This window comes from Melospiza melodia, chromosome 20 (assembly GCF_035770615.1).
Source record: "Melospiza melodia melodia isolate bMelMel2 chromosome 20, bMelMel2.pri, whole genome shotgun sequence".
Taxonomy (NCBI): Eukaryota; Metazoa; Chordata; class Aves; order Passeriformes; family Passerellidae; genus Melospiza; species Melospiza melodia.
In genome coordinates this window covers 13793476-13814427 of record NC_086213.1, presented here as the reverse complement: position 1 = coordinate 13814427, position 20952 = coordinate 13793476, and the positions used below count along the sequence as shown (strand labels likewise).

The following is a 20952-nucleotide window of genomic DNA, read 5'->3' as shown; positions in this document are numbered from 1 at the left end:
GGTAATTCTTTTGTTCCAAAAATATTTAACTTACACTTAAAAGAAACAATATTAATCCCTGCAATCCATTAATTATCATAGCCTTCACCCCAAGGTATGCAAAAATGAAACAGGCCCTATAATTTGAGGGACTGTTGGCACCAAGTCTCTTGCTCTCTCGAAGCATCCAGGGTTTAAAACCTCAGGAAAACTCTGTAGGAAAGCTGAACTCCTTAACTCAAATTTAGTGTTAAAAATATGACATGAAGTTTAAAGTAGGCATTTTAATTATGTATATTCACATTTTTTTCTTTGCTATTCTACCCTGAAGCTTTGTCAGAGTAGAGCTCACCAATATAGAGCACTAAGGCTTTACCCACAATCAGAATCTGTAAATTCAGCTCCTCCAAGTGTTCAGTCACGTGAAGACAAAACTGATTCCTGCTGCCCCTTCTCCTATGTTGAATGTGTATTTTGGGAGGTGCGTCTTCCCAGAATATTGTAGTATCACTTCAGAAACACCCCAAGTTTCTGCATGCAAATTCCTGTGACACATATCCAAGACAAGTGAGATCCAGCAATAGCAACTGGAAGTGCTGGATTCTTTTGCACAGAGCCAGCACATGGGCTCTGCTGAACCTAAAGAAGATTATCCGAGCCTGTGTCAGGCTACAACACGGCAGAAAAGGAAGGAGCCATCACAGCACATGAGGAATGTGTCATTTTCCCCACCTTTTCTTGGATGGTGAGGCAGAAGCACAAGGAAAACAAGCAAGTCACTCACGACCACAGCAAGAATAGCACCAAAGTCCCCAAGCACAGGACACGCTACATACTTGTAGTAACAAAAAATATATCTGTCACTGCATGTCACACGAGCTCATTCAAACCAAAAATTTATCACTTGCTTCGGACTCCAGCCAGGTGACAGCAAATATATCATGGAGCTGTCAACAATCTGCTAATCTGGGCTGTGAAGTGTAGGAATACAAGCAGCTTAAAAATATACTGCTCCTTCAGAAACCATAAATTCTGCTGGCTCTTTCTCACGTACCACTGGGTAATAGGTCTGCTCCAGCTCCTTCCCTCCCACCTCCTGCAGTTAAACATCTCCATTTTGCATGTCTATTTAGAGAGTGACAATCAGCCACACGAGGCAATCACCCATGGGTACAACTCCAAAGCACACAGACCCTCTCTGCCTCTGTGGCTGACAAGAATTACCAGTGGCAGGTTTAACTGCAAAGCTGGTACAGAAATCCCAGGACAGCACAACTAGATTTTCAGAGACAGCTGGAATAACATCCCTGCCCATCTGGACACCTGAGCTCTTGGGCTCTTTGGAACAGAGAAGAAAGCAAAAAGAAGAGAAGGGAGACCTTTTCTCATCCATCTGAAACCAAACCAGGTGTATAGGCTGTGCCTTTTTGGAGACAGAGCAGAGGATGCACAGTCCCAGGAGTGAACCCTCAAGGACTTCAGCTGCTCCTAGCTCATATACTGGACAAAAATTCAAACTGAGCTGGGGGAAGGAGCTCTGATTATAAACACAGGAGAAGTCTCAAGGAATACTTCACAAATAACAGCTTGTGACACTTGACACTGGGCACATTTCTGGGAGATTACAAACAAAAGCAAACGTCCTTGTTGTCCGAGTCATGATGCTGTATGGACACCAAGCTCACCGAGGTCTGCATTATCCTGCTCAGCCTGAGCTCCTGCCCCTCCAGCCCTGTGACCTGGCCTGGCAGAGAAGGCAGCTTGACTCCCTGTTCTTTGTGAAAATTCAGCTCTTTAACTGCATTGCTCTTATGCCCAACACCTTGGTGTGCCTGCTACTCTTCATTTCCTCCTCCGGCCACAAACTTCAATTTTCTCCCCTCAGCTCTTAAACAGCGCGTAATTACAACTAATTATCGATCACTGAGGGATTACTAGATGACAAATCCAATTTCCACGCTGTTATCAAGCACGACTGACTGGGGTCCAGGGAGGATGACAGGTTCCTGTGCTGAGGGAGCCCTGCAGGTGCCTGAGCCAGGTGGGAGCAGCATTGTCACTGTCACCAGCACCAAACCCACCTGAGGGCTGATGTGTTTAGGGACCTGTGACACAAAACTCCATAAATCCACACCGAGTGACAGGCCTCACCCCAAAGAGACTTACAAGCCTGCAAAAGCCTGAGCCTTTTACATCTGTAAATGTATTCAATTTGGCTGCATTTGTACCACTTTTGCATTCCATTTCTGCAAATACCCTCCCGAGCAAGCGAGCTGGCAGCGGTGTTCAGAGAAACAGCTCATTTCGGGGCAAAAAACACCACTCCATTTTCCTCAAAGCAAATTTTAAATTTGCATGCTTTGGTGCACCTGCTGATCTCAACAAATGGGCTGATGAAGGGAAGGGGAGCCCTGTGCAAGCCTGGGGCCCCCAGAATGCAGCTCACACGCAGCCCATTAATGGCACTTGTGAGCTGCAGCTCCCCAGAAATCAGGAGTTTGCTGCCACGTGCTCTGGGTTGTACAATAGAGGCACTGTGCACACAGAACATTTAAGAAAAAAAGAATTAAAAAGAGAAATCTGAGAGAAAAATACATGGAGCTGCTCAAACATCACTGAACGGAGTAAAAAAGCAATGTTTTAATAAGAAGTCACATGATGAATTGTTCCCCAGTTGTACTTCAATGGAGTTATTCACATAATTCAAGCAGACACAAATCCCAGTGTGAAAATATCCGTGCTCTTGTAGCCCAGTGGCAGCCCTTGCAGCATGACTTACAACAAAAGGCTGAAAAAGTCCACTCCCCTGGTACACACAAATTGGTTTATTATTAGAGCTCATCCAGCACCATTATTTTCTGACAGTAACTGTGTTTTTAACAGAATTGAAATTGCCATAAAGAACATTTTTCTTGCAAATGTTTAACTTTTCTTTGGGGAAAAACCACATTTTTGTTTCATGTCTCTTTAACATTAAGATACATTTCCCTTTACATTCTGTTCCAAAGGAAGCACGACAATTTAGAAAATGCTGCACTAAATCTTCCTAGCTCCTAAAAGAAAAAAACCCTGAGAATGAGCCTTACATAAAGAAAGATTGCAAGTACCTTACTAAGGACTTTATTCATTAAAAAAGACTCAAGTCTATTCTGCTTCTTGTCTATGGAAGTGAAATATGATTTTATTAAATGAAACCCTTAATATGTTTGCTAAGACTCTGTCAGGCTGAACATTAACTACACTTCCATTGTTTTTCAAGTCTGAAAAAGAAAGCTGTTCTGCAAAGAGACAATCTCACTTAAAGCTTCTTAACCTTCAGAGCAGAGGGGAAATTTGCTTTATGAAATGCATTTGCAATATCCACCTCACACAGGGCACAGCATATTCATAAAGAGAAAATGCAACAGCTCTCAGAAAGTGTTTAAGGAAGGGAGGAGGGGGAAAAGAAGGGGATAAACCACAGTGCAGCATTTCATTTGGGGTAGGAGATTGCAGATATGAGCCCCGATGTGGACAAATAGAGGATGATGGACAGATAGACAGGGACAAATAGAGGAATGGTCTGTGTATTAACACTTGTCTAGAATAACTCTCTGAGCTACAGAAAAGTTTATCTAGCAAGATATTAGGAAGTTTTAAGCTTAATAATGGAGCTCTGTGCATTGTGTTTAAGGCTCACAAGCAGGTATTGTATTTGAAATAAGCAAGCATTGTTTAACCAAAGGTACCTGTGCTTATAGTGGTTGGACAGAACTACTGTTAATATAGAATATATACTATACAGACATAAATACTGCCAATGTGCTTTTGCTTTGTGTGGTTGGTCAAAAAACTTATAAAGTGAGTTGCAGCATTGAGTTCTGTGTCTGCTGCCTGAGATGTGAGCTGGTGGCATCTTCCCATTGTCATACCCATGGAATGAGACTGATGCTGGAAAATCAAACAGCTCAAGGCAGTTCCCAGCAGTCCTGTTCTGTTGGTGATTTATGCACAGACCCCAGGAGCGATGCCCCGAGCCTGGGTGCACGCAGGGAGAGTGTGTGTGTGTGTGTGTGTGTGTGTGTGCACAGCCCTGCCCTCCTCACTGGAGATAATCCCTGGGCTGCCTTCACTGCTCTTTGTGGGGCTCACACAGATGGAGCGGTTCCTGAGCATCCCCCCATGGAGGCATTTCAGGGCAGGGATGCTCTGAGCCCTGTGCGGGATCACAGCCCGGACACGGCTCTGCTCCCAGCGGGCACCCGAGCTGCACCAAGGCAGTGGCACACACATCTTTTATGGAAAATCCTTCCCGTAGGATTTTCCCTCCTGAGAAGCTGAGAGGCCTCAGGAACAAAATGTAATCAATGATTATCTGCTGCTGTGGAATGCAACAGGTGCATCTGGGATTGGGCTCATGGGGTTGTTTGTAATTAATGGCCAATCACAGTCAGCTGACTTGGACTCTGTCCGAGACAGAAGCTTTTATCATTGTTCTTTTTCTATTCTTAGCCAGCCTTCTGATGAAATCCTTTCTTCTATTCTTTTAGTATAGTTTCAGTATAATGCATATCACACAATAAATCAAGCCCTGTGGAACGTGGAGTCAGCTCCTCGTCTCCTCCCTGACACGGTCACAGGCAGCGGCTCCCGAGCGCTTCCCCTGCCGCAGCACAAGCCCGCTCTGCCCTCTCCTGGCCTGAGCTCGGAGCCGAGCCGTGCCGGGACAGAGGGGTGGGCATCCCCCCTTGGGGGGCACCCGCAGGATGGCACCTCCCTGCCCACCACCAGCTCACCATCCCTGGGTACTCTCTGTGCCATCCCAGACCCATCTGCCCTGCCGACACAGCCAAGGGACGAAGCAGGAGCTTGCTGCTCGCTGGAAAACAACGCTTGGAGGGCAGGGGAGGCATTGCCTTCCTCCTTTCGGAGAGCATCTGCTCCTTGAGGTGTATCGCTGCAACACGAGCAATAAAAACAGTGATTTGTAAAATGAAAGCAATGACAGACGTTCCTTGTACAAACAGTGTGAGACATGACAGATAAAGTAACGTTACATAAATAGGCAAAGCATTAGAACTATTATCACCAACAACAGCACAGGGGACACAGCAGTTTAGTAAAGGAAGTGAAAAAGAGCGGATGTGATTTAAGAGGCAGAGAAAATCTGAGCTGGCAAGTTGTAATTACTGCAGCTGAAAGCCAGCCAGGATCCTGGTTGACTGCCTCCAGGCTCAGGAAATGCAACCCAGAATCTTTAAATGACCAAATAATTGGGCCCTGGGTTTCATGTCCCCAGTGAGGCACAACCATTGGAGTTGCAGGAGAACCACAAACTCCATCCTGCCTGCAGATCCTACCACCAAGCATTGACCTGAACCAGATCTGCTCTGCAAGGTCATTTTTCTTCCCACTGTGGTACAGCTGCAGGGCTTTTTCAACCATTCTTCAGCTTCAGCAGCCTGTAAGCATCTAATGTCTAGTCAGAGGACATCATTCATCCATTTTATGGTTCCCAGAATGCAAAGATATCTACCCAATTTCCTAAGAAACATTAATATTAAAGGATGGCTTTCTCAGCCCAAATCATGCAAGCTGAACAAAGTTCTCCTGACGTTTCATGACAAGGTGATTAATAATACCAAGAAGAAGAATGAAATGATACCAGATTATAAACTATTGTAAATCTTTCAGTCATCCCAGGAATAATGAATGTAGATTTCTTAGGAGAGCAGTACAGATTTAAACAGAATAATTTTCATTTCCTTGTCAGTCAAGAGGCTATTTATGTAATATCAGAAAGAGACAATGAACTCACGTAATCTTAAAAGGAGAGTGTAGCACATGTCCTTAAAAACAAAGGATTCCAAGCATTGTCCTAAGCTAGAATTTCCAAAATTGTTAAATAAAATGTTGCACTTTAACCATTATTTTTGATCACTGACCTTCCCTTCTCCAAGCAGGAGCCACAATGAGAAGAATGCAGTTGGATTCAAATGTCTGAGCTGACAGACCAACCTTCTTCAAACAATTTAAGGGTATGGTCAGAACTGTACTGCCCTAAGAATCCACTGGACCAAAATGCTCCAAATTCCTTGATGTGGATTTTTGAGTCAAGCAAAATGCAAATGCAAACTCTCATGGGTGGTTCTACAAATGCTGTTAAATTTTCAGCCCCCATCTCAAGACAAAGTCTATGGCTTTTGGCTGCAGGGGAACCCAGTGCCCTCTGACCCCCTGGGGCACTCTGTCCTAGACATTACCTCAACACAATAATTAATAAGTAATAATACTGAATTTGAGCTCGTGGAATTTGCACAGGCTAAATGTTCCAAAGAAAAATGAATAATGCATGCAGAAGAGATTCATTTGGGGGAAAAAAAATGTAACTTCAGTTAGAAATAAAGCCCTGGTTGCCTTGGCAAAGAGGATTTAATTGCTGTAATCGCTACATCTCACATAAGGTCGCTGTTTGAGGGAGTCCACAGTGCTGCTATTCATTCTGTGGCTGCTCTATGGCAAATAAAGGACTACTGGTCCCTAGAGCATCAGGGGAATCATTCTGAAAAGGTTTAAATTATTTTTAAAGGATTATTACCTTTGGCAAACGAGTCAAAAGTCATCTTAGCTGAGGAGCATAGGTACTTACACCACATGATGGAGATGAGCGCAGGAAATGCCACGGTTAGGAGCGTTGTGCTGGTGGTGCTGTGTGCCATTACAAACACAGCTCCAAACATGAGTGTTCCCTCTCCATCTGTGTCTGCCCACCCACCCACTGGGGCTGCCACTGTCCCTAACCAATTTCCCAGAGAAACGCGGAGCCAGGACACTGGCTCACACCCCTGTGCCTTCACACAACCAAATTCCAATGGCTTTACTGGCACTAATCCTAAGGAGCTCTACGGAAGTCCACTAAATCACCCCTCTTTTCTGGGGAGCACTGAGAAGACTCTGGCCAGGCAAATTAAATTAGAGATGGGCCAGAGCCAAATTCCCAGATCCAAAACTACCCAAAGCTCAATGCATTTGGATCCAGCTCCAAATTCTCACAGTCTGCTGCTGCTTCTCTCTCACCTCCCAGGCCAGGACAAACTTTTCAGCTTGTCCCCAAGCATCACTTGGTTCATTTTATCACATCCTCCACCAGGGATCTGCACCAAAGTGCTCACGTGTGTACTGCCTGTGGCTGCTTGGCACATTTCTTGCCCAGACCCTCATTAACTCGAGCAGATGCTGAGAAAGCTCATGAACAAGGCATTGCCTCTCCCACACTTCTGCCTCTCTGCCTTTCCCACTTGTTCTCCTCTAGGACCAGCACAATTAGAGATGGGGATTTAGTGAAAATGCATTGGAGGGCTCCTTCATTAATACCACAAAAGGTTAGGTCACACAATGAGGAAAAAGGAACTGAGAAAGTTTGCTTGGCAGGAGATTTTTCAGAAGGATGAAGTGGGGGGACTGGAAGGACATTTTGGTCTTGGTGAGCCATTTAAAGGGAAGCATGCTGGGGCAGAGGGAGGGTGACAGGTTTGCCCCACAAACATGGGGCTGCTTGAGTGAGCATGGCTCCCCTAAAAGCACCCTCCTGAGGGGATACCCCTGGAAATACTGCTGCTCAGAGCAACTCCTCCTCTGCTGGGAATACCCACAGCATCTCCCTGGGGATCCTGAGGAGAATTGAGATATTTCCCTTTTATTTAGGGGTTGTAACCCCCAACAGAAGGTGAAGCACTGCTGCACCCAGGGCACTGACAGCCAGCACTGCTTGGTGCCAGACCAAAAGCTGGGGGAGAGGAGAGCCAGAGCGCTCAGGAGCGGCTCTGGAAAGAACAAGAAGAGCCCCTGATGGTGTGCCCTGTGTCACCCAGCACTGGCCCCAGGGCAGGGGCTCTGTAAAGCCCCTGAGTGATGCTCCCTGTGTCACCCAGCACTGGCCCCACTGCAGGGGCTCTGGGGGCCCTGTAAAGCCCCTGATGGTGCCCCCAGTGCCACCCAGCACTGGCCCAGGGGCTCTGGGGGCTCTGGCAGCCCCAGGTTTCCCCATCCTGGCACAGCCTCTGCTGCCCCCGCAGCTCTGGGGCTGCCAGGAATGGTGCAAGCAGTGAAATAGCTTTAACTGTAAGCACCATTTGCTGTGCCTCGGAATGGCAGACTCATTTGTCACTGTTTTCTTCTCCTGCAGCTCTTTGGATTCATCTGGGATCCAATAACTTTGTTAATATGATTTCTTTCATAACCTGGCCGGGCACAGCATCCAAGGCAGCCGTGGCAGCTATTTGAAGCATTAAATACCTCACACAGCACAGCTCCATGCTCTGCCTTGCCCAAAACCATTTCTTACCAGTCTTTTATTGACATAAATTGCATGGGGAGCAGGAGCAGCACCCAAAACAAGAAGATATGTTGACAATTTTCTCGCAATATTTGGTTTCCTGCTCTTTCTGAGAGTCCTTTCTCCCCGGAGCTACCAGCCAACTATCACAGTGCCCTTCTTCTATCAGAGCATGCAAAAACTCATGGATAAACACAAGGACAAAAGCAACTCTCTGTTGCATCAGGGGGAGCGTGAAGAAATTGAGATCAATGTGCTCCCTCAAAGCAATACTTCATCAGCTTCACGGGAGAGTAATCTCATTTTTACCAGGCTAAAATGACAGCAATGCATGGCCTGAAACATCTCAGGAAAAAAGGAAATTTCAAAGTAGTGGCATTTTTCTACTTTTAATACTATTCATTAGAGTGAATGTAATGAATAGAAGGAGAAGTAACTGCATCAAGGAGCGAATCACTGTTGTGTCTGACTTGTTTAAACAAGACTGTGATTTACTGCACTGCCAGCTAATGAAGAGCTGTACAAGAAGCTGATCAATGCCATCATTGTCTGGCAGCACAAAGCAGGGACTACTCAGCATATTGTCCAAAACAAAGGCTCCCCCCAAGCTCCCCGCCAGGGACTTGTTTATGAGGACACACGGTTTGCAGAGAGCCTCAGCGTGCCCCAAACTTGAAATGATCACTCACAGACAGGAACCTTGCTGACCTGTGTTCCCAACCTCAGTACAAGGTAAAAAATAAAAGGAATGGATGAAGCAAAACAAGACAGCTGTAAGACAAACATTAAATTGCCCTTTGTGATACTGTGAATTTAAGCAGTTTTGTCACCCCAAGGCAGCTTTGTGTTCATTAACAGAGGTAACTCAACTCAGAGCTGGCTGCTCACAGGCAAAACTCAGCTTCTAATTCCATCTTCTGTGGTTTCCCTTCCCATTTCAGAGCTGCACCAACATTAATCACAGCAAAGGTAAGACAGGATAGCCCCCAGCAAAAGCAAGTTCTGGAGGAGAGCAGTGGCAATGCCCTGAGCTGGCTGCAGAGGCTGAACTTTGGGGTCCCTGTGCTGCAGAGGCTGAACCTTTGGGGTCCCTGTGATGCAGCCCCTCACCCAAAGGGCTCCCCAGCCCCATCCCAGGCAGGCTCAGCACAGGGGAGGGTGAAGCACAGCCCGTCCCTGCCCCAGTGCTCTGCACACCCACACCTGGCCCTGCAGCAGGCCCTGAGCTCTGCAGGAGCTGCCTGCAGTTAATTAGCAGGAGCTGTCATGTCAAAGCTTCTGGAGATGGGGTTCAGCTTACAAGCAGCTTGTAGAGCTCGATCCATTTGGAAATGTAAAATCTCTTTCCATTACCATCAACAAGGCAGAGTTTGTGTCAGGGCACGTGGTGCATTGGCACCTTCACACACATCCCTCCCCTTGCAGGGCACGGCAGTGCCTGCTGACATGGGCACACAAGGGCTCCTCTCACAATCCCTGTTTGTCAAACAAGATGCAGAGCCACCAGTGACACACAGCACCAGGACCCCACTCACAGAGCAGCCATGAGACACCTGCTCTTGCACCAAATAACTTGAAATAAAAACAACCACCTCTCTTATTTCCTACTTTATGGCTCTGGATGTGAGAAACACCAATTAATTTATGTGACATTGCCAGATCCTTACTGCTCCCAGGTGCAGATGAATGAGATAGCTGAGGTGCTGGAATTCAGGGCTTGAATGGAAGCAGAAGCAGGCTTTCAAGGCAAACCAAACACCTTCTCCGGTGGGAAGTGGATCCTTGTTTCATTCCAGCTGTACTCAGTGTTCCAACACTCACATTAAACATTCCCAAAGCACCAAAATTAAAAATAACTGGCAAACTCTTCAGTGAAAAACACTGGTGGAATACACGCACAGGCTAAATATTTGTAATTAATTCTGCATTTTGATGCACCCTCCCTTCCAACCCTTACAAACATTTCCCCACTGCCATGAAGAAGAGAGCCAAGGCTGTGGAGGCCCAGGGAGGAGCAGACAGTGGGAACAGTCACCAGGACCTGCCCCATCCTCCCTGCCCTTATCAGCACCTCCACACAGCCCAGGGGCCTGGTTTGTCACAGAGCAGCAGGCCCAGGACCCCTTCTGCAGGAAAACAGGCATTTCCATCAGGAAACATCTCAATTAAAGCCCTGTTTTATCACCACGAGGCTGCAATCCCATCTGGAAGCGCTTCCAAGCCAATACCCAACAATTCCCAGGGCCTCCCTCTGTCACTGGAGCTGCTGAGCAGTGATCATGGACAGCTGATTATTGCAGCACATAGTTGACCTTTATCTAAAATTCCATTAAAAAGCTTTATTGACTGTAGTCTTGCAGGCTCTTCCAGGACTCACTGGGCCATTTATTCCCTGCTTTTAGAATTGCTCCAGCTCTAAGGAGGAGTTATTTTTTCTTGTCATTAAGGCAGTATGAGGGGGTGGTTTCTGGGGCAGAGGAGGTTATCTTAAGGCACGTGAGGAGCACAGAGAAGCTGCCAGGGTGGCACAATGATTTCCAGGCTGGTTCATGGATATGGATCCAGCAGCTCCCAGGGAAAAAAAAAATCCTTTTTCCCTTTAGCCAAGAGAGATTCAGGTCTAAGTACTTCATACAGCATCCTTGTGAAATTTGTTACTCCATACCATCATGTCAGGTTTTCATCAGCTGCTGCCAATTTTTCTGGGCCACAAGCCGGTCTCAAACAGAAATAGGAAAAATAAAAGAATGTTTCAACCTTTTCTGAAAGAGGATTTATAGAAATGGTTCATTCAAGCCAAAAAAACCATTCTGGTGACAGCTCCCCCAGGCCTCATTGGAGTGTCCTGAAAGGATATTACTCCCTTTCCATTCAGTAACAAAAAGAAAAGAAAATAGTGGGAGGAAGACAATATAGGCATCAAATGAAGCAGGAGATCTGGAAAAATGAAACAGTGTGAATCTGTCTTGGAGGAATATGAAATAGTGCAGAAGTACTTGGGGACTGCAGAAAGGTTGCACAGGCAGATCTGGCATTTCCAGACTTAGCAGTGCTTGATATTTTTATTAACATTACGTATCACTATTTCATATTTACATTTAGTTCCACGTACATTCAGAGAGGAAAGGGAAACCAAAAATTTCAACATTCATCCTGGGTCTATTAAAATTTTGGACTAAAACCCAAATTATTCCCAATCCACCAGTAATGGTTTATTTCTGTGATTATTTCTAAATCTGAACCAACATTTCAGATTTCAGAAGAGCATTTTTGTATTTTTTTTCCTTTCTCAACACTGATTTCTGCTGAATGTTCATCCTGCAGTGATGTTCCAGTGAATCATTTCTTTCTCTCCCCAGTGACAGAGCTCCCCATTCCCAGCAGCTTGCTTGGGAGGGATGAAGGCCATGTGGAGCCTCCTCCTCACAGGCAGCCAGGCTGCATTCCCCACAGCCTGTACTCTCATTTTCTATGCATTTCCGGATCCAAAACCTTCTGTTTTCTCTCCCTTGTTTGCTCTTGGCAGCTATTGGCAGGAGACATCCTCTTAATGATCTTTTTCTGGCCTTCTAGACGACTGCTCAGACTTCTCCAGATCTTTCATTATTAACACAGAAGCCTTGTAAGTCACTTTTAATGGTCTGTGCAATTTTTATTCCTTAGCAGGAGACGTCACCTCCTCCATATGGATATATGTTTATTAATATAAATCCTTAATATCATTTTGCCTAGTGAGACCAATCGGGAAGGGTCTCCTGGTGTGTGTAGCACCTTGGATTGGGTCCATGACCTGTTTCCTCACTGTTACCCTGAAATTTCTCCCATTTCCAGCTCCATTCTTTGCAGGCACAAAGAAGGGTGGCTCCTTGCTGTTGGGGAGGGTGAGGGATGCCAGCAAACCCACATTTTGTGTGTGATGTTTGCTGTCAATGCTCAGCTTTCAGGGGCAGCACATCCCCACTGACAGCTCAGATGGGGAGACTTGGAGAACAATCCAAAAATCCATTGTTTACTCCTAAAGAGAGTGTCCTCATTTCTTCCCTATAACCAAGGGGCAATTGTCCATTTATTTCATTAAACGTTCTCCTGCTGTACAAATTGACTCCCATTTTTCTTTTCAATTCATCCTCTGAGTCTCAAGATGGAGTTAAATAATAACAAACACCACAGAAACAATAGAAGCCATTCCCAGTGCTATTAGATGAGATTTCTGTTCTTCCAGTTGAGCAGGAATTGTTTTCTCCTGTCTCTTTTATAACTCCTCCATGTATCAGGAGACTTCTTCTGTCTAGCAATTAGCACTCAAGTTGCTGTTACCCCTTCTGTAGTCACGATTTCCATCTTTTCTTTTCCCATTTACTACATTTTATCTAAGTTTGTTAGTGAAGAGGGAAACAGAGATTCTCCAGCACATCAAAGGACAAAAAGCCCTGAAAATTTGTGACACTGAAGTATGTATGAGTCCTGCTGGAATCTCAAACCTGTCCTTCATTTTTACCCTTATTTTTTTTAACAAGGTGGCCATAAAAGAGTTTAATCATGGCAAACATAGCCCATTTCACCTACCTTTACAGTTAAACTGTGCTTAGTGACAAACCACCAAACATAATGGGCAAAATTTATCTTCCCAGATGGTGAATTTTGCAGTACAGACCAGACCAGCAAGGCCACAAATTAATCTCCAGTGTCACAAGCATTTCATCACACACATGTAGGGATCACTGTCAACAAAGGCACAGCAAAGGCACCGAATGCACACTCTGTCCCCAAATTCTGCCCCCTGACACATCCGTGCCCTTCCCTGACACCAAGCCACGCTGGCTGCACTCCAGTAGGAAAAGAAATAAATGTATTTTATTTAAAACACAGCACCATAGAGCTCCAGCCCCACCTGAAATTCAAGTTACTGAATGAAAATAAGCAAGCTCAAGCCAAGCAAAGCCAGTTAGGAGTGATGGAAGGGACTGGAAGTGAGAGCTGGAGCTCACAAAAAGGCTGCAGTGTCACCCTGCAGTGACAGGGCTGGAGGATGGGGACCTGACAGGGGGAGTCTCTCAGCACAGCACATTGCTGAGGCCAGGAACTGCTCCCAGCTGCTTCTCAGCTCCCCAGCTTGGGTAAGAATCACAGATTTCACCAAAATAAAAAAGAATCAACTCCCATATGAGAACTGAAGTCAGTTCTGCTAGGAAAAATCCAGCATAAAATAAAACACTATGCCACACAGCATGAAATAGTAAAGAAGTGCATAAAATTGAGCATATCTGCTCCTTTGCATCCTGTCAGAGCTCAAGGCTGTGCTGAGAATGACTTGGGTTTGATCTATCCTCTCATATGAGCCAGACCCTGCTACACTTACAACAGATATGATTAAAAACTATCAGTTATATTAGGCAAAAATAGATTTCCCAAGGCAAACATTCACTCCCATGTCTTTTTCTCTGGCTATAACACACAGAAATTCTAGGTATAGAAGAACCTTCTGGGTTTTCACAGACATTAACATTGAGCAGAAAACCAGGGAAAGCTGGTGAGGGAAGCTGCATAAATGAGATGTAGGCACTGTAGTGCTTGTATTTCCCTCAGCATCATTCCCTGCCTTCCATGTAAACTTCAGCTGAAAATCTCTCCATGGACCCAACATACATCATTCAACACAATCACAGCAACACTTGTAGGTTCTCTTCCCATTCTAAAGGGCAGGTGAATCACCAGCAGAATTGCATTCTGCCTCTCACTTTCAGCATCCAACTGAAGGGTAAATAAAAATACTTTCAGTTTCTCTGATGAAAAGCACAGTGCAAGCAAAGCCAAATAAAAGCCCAGACAGGCTAGACTACAGAGAGCCAGCAGTGAATTTTCCAAGGAAATATTTCTGGGCACGTAAAACATGCTGATTTATTGTACCAGAAGCATTTCCTGGGGATGAACAGATTCCATGCACTTTTCAGAGAAGGAAATCCCCATGGAAACCTGACTGCCTTCCCAGGAGCACTGCGATGGACGTCCCACATGTTGGGAGAACAGCTGGCAGCTGGGGCCATGCACAGCCCGTGGGCTGTGGGACAGGTGAGGGCTCAGCAGCAGCCAGGCTCCTGTGGGTCATCCTGGGGCTCCCCAGCCTGGAATCTGCCTGCTCCCCCAAAAACCCAGCTCAGTTATTGCTCAGTGCTTCAGGACCTATTTTGCTTTTGAAAAACACCATTTCAGAAGTGCCTCTGCAAGGAGTTTTTTGTTATTTCCTGGCCAGCAGAAATATCAAAACTCAACCCTTGCACCATTTGTCACGAGGTAAATGCTATTTTAGAAGTTCCAGTGGAAAGGAAAGATCCTCGTCTTAGGCTGGCTCTAATACCTTGGGAATTTTATCTCTGGTGTGGGGAAGAGAACAAAACCCCGCGAATTAAGAGCTGATGTTAAATCCTTGCAGAGCCTTAGGCAAATTCTATAATCTCTCTGCTATGGCACCGAGGATCAATACACGCCTGCTGAAACCCGGCTGCTCCGCCAGGCCAGGCCATCCACTGCCGGTGGATGCTGGCCAAATCCATGTTTGACAAATTAAAAACACTAAATCCACAAAGAGCACCAACAAGTTGTGTTTAAAGGAAGCCCCTTCCTGATCCAAACCTTTTCAAGTTTGGTTAAACCCCATTATATTTGTCACACTTTCCCCCCGTTAGCAGCGCTGTGCTGTGAATCATTTGTCTCTATTCAGGCAGCAATCTCCAAGTTTATTAATATGCATGTGCTATTTCACAAATGCTGAATGATTTGAAAGTGCTGCATAAGGTTTGCTGTCTGTTTTCTCAACATCTGTCCCCAAAGTGCATTTCTGTCACGTTCTGCTCCCATCCTTCTCGGATCCAAAGTTGGAAGTAAGGCACCAATCTGCTCTGAGGTTCCCCCTTCCCGAGAGTCCCACATCCTTACAGCAGATGACACTTTCCAATTACCTTTTGGCCCTTTTGTTCCCCCAGTTTGGCTCACATTTCTCTCTGAATTTGGTCCCTGTGCAGCTCTGAGCCCGGAGTCTGACAGCTAAGGACAGAACAAATACGCAGCACTAACCCTCGGGGTGGTTTGAAATGCCTGAGTTCTCCTATTACAGGCAGATTCACAGGGAAAGGTCAACAGAGAGTCCCCAAACTTAAAACAAAAATGGGCCATGAAACTAGCAGTCAAAAGCCTGAAGAAGCAGAAAGGGCTGATCTTACAGGAAAACTGAAGACAACTTGCAAAGTTTAGCCCCAAATCCTGGCTCTGCCAAAGGATCCCTACACAGGCTGAGCTCATTTCCTCAGCTCTCAGCTCCCCTCTGTACAATGCAGCAAGAGTTCTCACCACGTTTGACCTGTGCAGGATGTAGGCCATGCATTTTGGAAAGATGATGATGATAAAGTCGATAAAAACAGAGGGAACCTTACCAAAAAAACAGAAAACCCTCCTGCAAACTCTTTAGCAAAACATTGCAGCAGTTACCCTAGCTGAGTTACAGAGGCGGAATTTAATAGGCAGAGTTACGACTAGAAGCAAACAGAATTAAAAAATAATCAAACAAACATTCATAGCCCATACTTTAAAATCAATGCCCATGGTCCAAAAAGTGTAATAATTCACACAGATAATTCCAGACTATCTATAGTTCTCACCTGTTGAAGAGGAAATGCAGTTCTCTCATGAATACAGTAAATATAACCAAAGATTTACACCCAGTTTTGATTTGCCCCTATTTGTTTTGCATACAACACTTAAAAAATTCTCTTACCTTAATACGAACTGGTCTGCTAGCGAGTAATCAGCCAGGAAAACATGGAAGGTCACAATGTCCCCCTCTCTGACCGGGCTGAGTGGTAAGTGAATAAGGATATTTTCATCCACCCTCAGCGAAGACTGCTTTAATTTGTCCTGATTTGGGTAAACAACGATGCTACCAATCCTCTCCATGGCTGACAAAGCTTGGTGCTCATTCTCTTCCCCTGCATGGATATTGTTTTCCCATTTTGCATCCTCTGGAGAACATTCCCCATCCACTGCATAAATCTTATAGAAGAGCTCCACAGTAATCCCTTCCAGGGAGGCTGTTTCCTCTGAAAGCAGGGGTGGAGGGGAGCTGAACCAGCTGGGAGACAATTCCAGCTCCACCACACATAATCCCAGGTGGCCTGTCAATCTGCAGCTGGCCACCACTTCTCTGGACTCCAGGAAAGCAAACATCTTCACACAAGGCAGCATCTCCTCGGAGTCGTAGTCATCCCAGTCCTTCCCTGCTATATAGAACAGGGTCTGTATTTTGGGTTTGTTGGAATAGATTGAGCTGTTGATTATGTGGGATTTTAATTTCCAATTAAAAGTGAATTTATTTGTGAAACCAAAAGATGCAGAAGTCAGCATGAGGTCCAAGGGAACGGGTTGTTCAACAGAAAAGGGTCCGTACGTGGCATTTAGGACAGGTGGCTGTTTGGCTTTGTATATAAAGAATGAATCCACCCTGGACTGCAAACTGGAGTTCCTCATGATATCCTGGTTGGCTTCCTTGAGGAAGAAGAAAGTATCAGCATTGGAGATGTGGGGGTTTGCAGGGAGATAGGTTGGCAGGTTGGAGAATCTCTGGATGCTGTCCATGATCCCTCCTCGGCTCTCCACCACTGCAGCCAAAGAGAAAAGGAAACAGAAAAAACTCAGATGTTTGCTTAGCAAGGCCTCAGCTTCTGGCAAAAGCAATGGATTGCAGGAGATCAGCCCTGCTGGCCACAGTTCCAGAACAATCTGACACAGGTACCATGGACAACACTCGTGTTCACAGCTCAGGCTGGAACAGTGCACCAGCTGTGCAGCTCCCTTCCACCTTCCCCAGCCTGTTAGCTGCTTAAAGCCATTAATCAAAAAATCAAATACTGGTACCACCAAGAGAGGACCGATTGGCCAGATCCCAAACTAACTTCCCAAACTTTTTACTGGCAGTCTATTTTGTTTTTCCCTTTTATCATCAGCTCAAACTTTCAGCTTCTCCTCACCCATGTTTCAATGTGCCAAAGGAACTGACATATTGAATATTAGTAGCAGTAAAACAGAACATTTAAGCAGTAAAAATGGAACATTTCCTTTAATCTACCGTCACTAACACACAAAGCAATAGGGGTTGAACATCTGCATCACTCCCAATCCATTCTGCCAGGTCAGCAGCTTGGAGATTAGTGAGAACCTGATAAAAGCTTCATGTTCTTGAAACCAAAACTTTTCACGATAAAATATATGGGGTTTGATTGAGATCTCAGTGGGATGGACTTACAGGCAAGAGTGAACTTGAGAGAAGGAGAAATCCTTTACACACAGAAGGATCTCAGACACTTAGAAGGACTTTTGGGTTTAATTCCTGAGGAGAATAAAACACATTTGGAAACCACAGAAGTTTCTCTACAACACAATGGTCAATCCTCCAGCCAGCACTGAGCGATTTTTCCCAGGAAAGAAAAGATTCCAGAGGGAGGGAGGGATCAAACAGACATCTTGGGTTTGGGCTGGTCTCTAATTAATAGTGAGGTATATTCAGTGTGGGCTGTGATCCTACCAGAAACAGTGGCTCTTTCAAACTAACAATTCATAACTAACAAAAAGCCGGTGAATCCGAGCTCCTGGGACTGCTCAGAGGAAACAAACAGAAACCAAGGAATTAAAATGCAGCAGTTCCATAACGCTCAGAGATAACAAAGGCACAGTGACAGAGCCTGAGGTCAAAGCTCTCATTGTCCCTCTGGAGCTGAGTGGTGATTTCACTGTTTGTCAGGGCTGCCCAGAGCAGATACACAGCGCACAAACAATTACACCTGCTCAAGCCAGATGACTCAGATTCCTGCAGCCACGACTTAGCAGAGATAAAAGCTCTAATATTTAAGCTATTTTTTTCAGGTTGTGTATTTTTAAAGCCTACATTTATCAAAGACAGATTCTAGGGCAAATCCCATCCATTTGACTTTGCTCCACTCTTGTTCTCAGTTGAAATTCTGGTCATTTGTTTTTGATAGTCTGATATTATCTACACTCGTTTAAATGCCTCTCATTTCACCACAATACTTTTGCCTTAACTTTTGCTGTATATTTACTTGTGTCAAGGAGGTTTTTTCAGCCATTGAAATATTCTTTGTGGGAATGAGTAAACATGAAAAAATATACAAAAAGCAGCAAAAAAAAAATTCTCAGCAGGAAACACTCTGCCAGCAATCTCCTCTCTCAGCACTGCACCTGGGGATCAGGTCAGGGCTTCCTCTCAGCTTCACAGGCAAATGGAAATGTGCCCTGCCTTGCTCTCATCATAAACATCAGCCCAGCTCTGGAACTCACCAGCACAGCCCATGGTGAAATGCAGAAACCCAGATAATGAGAAACTGGCAGCGGCATCACACATGGGACAACTGATCTTCTCATGAGGAAAACTGACCTTGGTCCTTCCCTGCCACATCTTCCCTCCCCCTGTGGATGATGGGCAGAAAGTCACCAAGGGATGCTTTAGCAGCCCCATTTCTGCTCTGTGGTTTATTTACAGGGCACTTTGACATGTTCTGCCATTGTGCAACTTCCCAACTCAGGAGCAGAAAGTGAACTTTCGTCCTGGGAAAGCTGAGGCAGAATAGAAGGAAGAGTATTTTTTCTGTGCTACAAATTCAAATGCAGACAAGCCCCTTTCCGGATTAATTGTAAATAAATTGAACTCCATTTGAAAGCAATGCTTTTGAGAAGTTGCATTCAACATGAAAACTTTACAGCCAAGCAGATAAGCAGCCAAGCAGATAAGCAAGGAGCCAGAGCAGCAAGAGTGCCCTCTGATTCCTGGAGCAGGAGCTAAATCCCCTCCCAAGGCACACGGGCCTGCAGAGGAGATTTAAACACTGAGGCAGTTACAAACCAGAAACAAGACAAGGCTTAAATGCATTTGTGTTTACATTACAGGACTCCCACACAGGCTTTATGCAGATATTTTATCTCTCTCAAGCAGTGATTTACAGGAAGTTTAAAAGGGATGTTTCTCCCTTTCCTCCATTTCATTACAGTGGCAACTTCTCAGTGCCTCAGCTCAGAACTGGTGTGAGGACTGTAACTCAAGCAAAATGAGATACAAATTTTGTCTGAAGGCTTATATGGGAAGCCATAAACATCAGTCGACAGGGCTGGGCTTTGTCCTAGAACCAGCCTGCAACAAAATATGATATCTGAATTTAGCAGCATTTTATGATGCTGTAGGAAGACCTAAAAAGAAATACTTCATACGATGGCAGGCCAGCACCCCTCCTTTTTAATTCAGCACATCAGCACCAAGCATCAATCTCCTCAGAGCAACAATCAGAAACCAGACACATCTGGAGCTTTCTGGTGTGCAATAATGCCATGAAAAAATCACCTGCTCCTTTAATAAGCACTCCAGCAAGATCAAAGAGGGCAGAACATTAGAGCAGAACGCGGCTTAGTTCTAATTAGGTACCAAAAGGGAGCAAGAGCTGAGGAAGAGTAAATGGAGACCAAATGAGCCTCCCCAGAGCTTTCTCAGACAGAATAGTCTCTGGGCACTGGGGGTGCTGAGGGGAGACGCGTGCAGATAACACACTGGGGGATGTGAATTGAGATATTTAGTTGGAATTTTGGAAAAACTTTTCCCTTTCACAGATTCTCTGCAGGCGCTTTGCCAAGACACTCACTCAGATTGAGGAACTACTGACCCCTAGAGCAACAGGTCAGCTTGTAAAGCATCAGCACTGCAATTTTATGTTAAAATCCTTCCCTCCAGAGTTGGGCAGTATCCTCACAGCCCAGCTCACGCTGCCAACTCAGAGCACAGGAAAGAAAACTCCCTGTGATGTTCTGAGGCACAGAGGGAGGAAAGCAGCAGGCAATGCAGTGCTGAGCATCACAGGTGCCCCTTCCCGGTCCTTGCCCTGCCCAGCTCCGGCCTCAAACAAAGCTCCTGTTCTGTTCTCTTGAGCATTTTTTTATCTAATCATAAAATTATCCACCATTCTTGGTTTTAATCTCCCTTGACCCTGGACTGGCACCACAAAAAGCAGCACAGGACTGAAAGAGGAGCAAAGCCACAGCTGCAGGACAGACTGTGCAGCAAAAATCTGCCATTCATGGAACTCAAGAGTTCATTGAATCCTTATTGAATTTTTAGATTTCATACTTTTTAATAAGAAACAAAACAAGTACAAGTATCCTGTTGGAAGATAGTGGTGGCAGTGGCAGGTCAGTGTTAGCAACAATGCATCTGTTTAATATGTAGTGAGAGGAAAGTCTTTTAAAACCATCATTTTCTAGCTAAAAAGGAAAATAGCTCCTGATGGAACATAAATCCAAATTTCACATCTAAATATTCTCTCTGCTTTAGCAAACTATTTAACAGAAGCCAAGTCTTCCATAAGCCATCAGTAATTCTGAAGCTGAAGGTGCAAGGAACAACAACTGTTTAAAATTGCAACTCTTTCAATATCCTTTTTCTCTGAAAACAAACAAGAAGCCAAACCTGCACCTGTGGAAAAACTGTGAAAATGTTAAAATTCATCTTTCCTGCAGCATCATCAGAACTGTAGAGCGAGCTCATACAGACACTCCTCTTTGTAAAAGAGGAATCATTTCAAGTAGTGTGGTGCCAGTAAGTGCTGTGATGTTAT

General features: G+C 45.1%; 1 protein-coding gene across 1 annotated transcript in view; it reads right to left on the bottom strand.

Moving 5' to 3' along the window:
- Positions 1 to 20952, bottom strand: part of TMEM132B (transmembrane protein 132B) — a 210441-nt gene that overhangs the window by 135254 nt on the left and 54235 nt on the right. The window contains exon 2 of the mRNA XM_063173211.1: positions 16062 to 16941. Coding sequence (XP_063029281.1) covers positions 16062 to 16941 — 880 coding nt within the window. The remainder of the gene's footprint in view (positions 1 to 16061; positions 16942 to 20952) is intronic.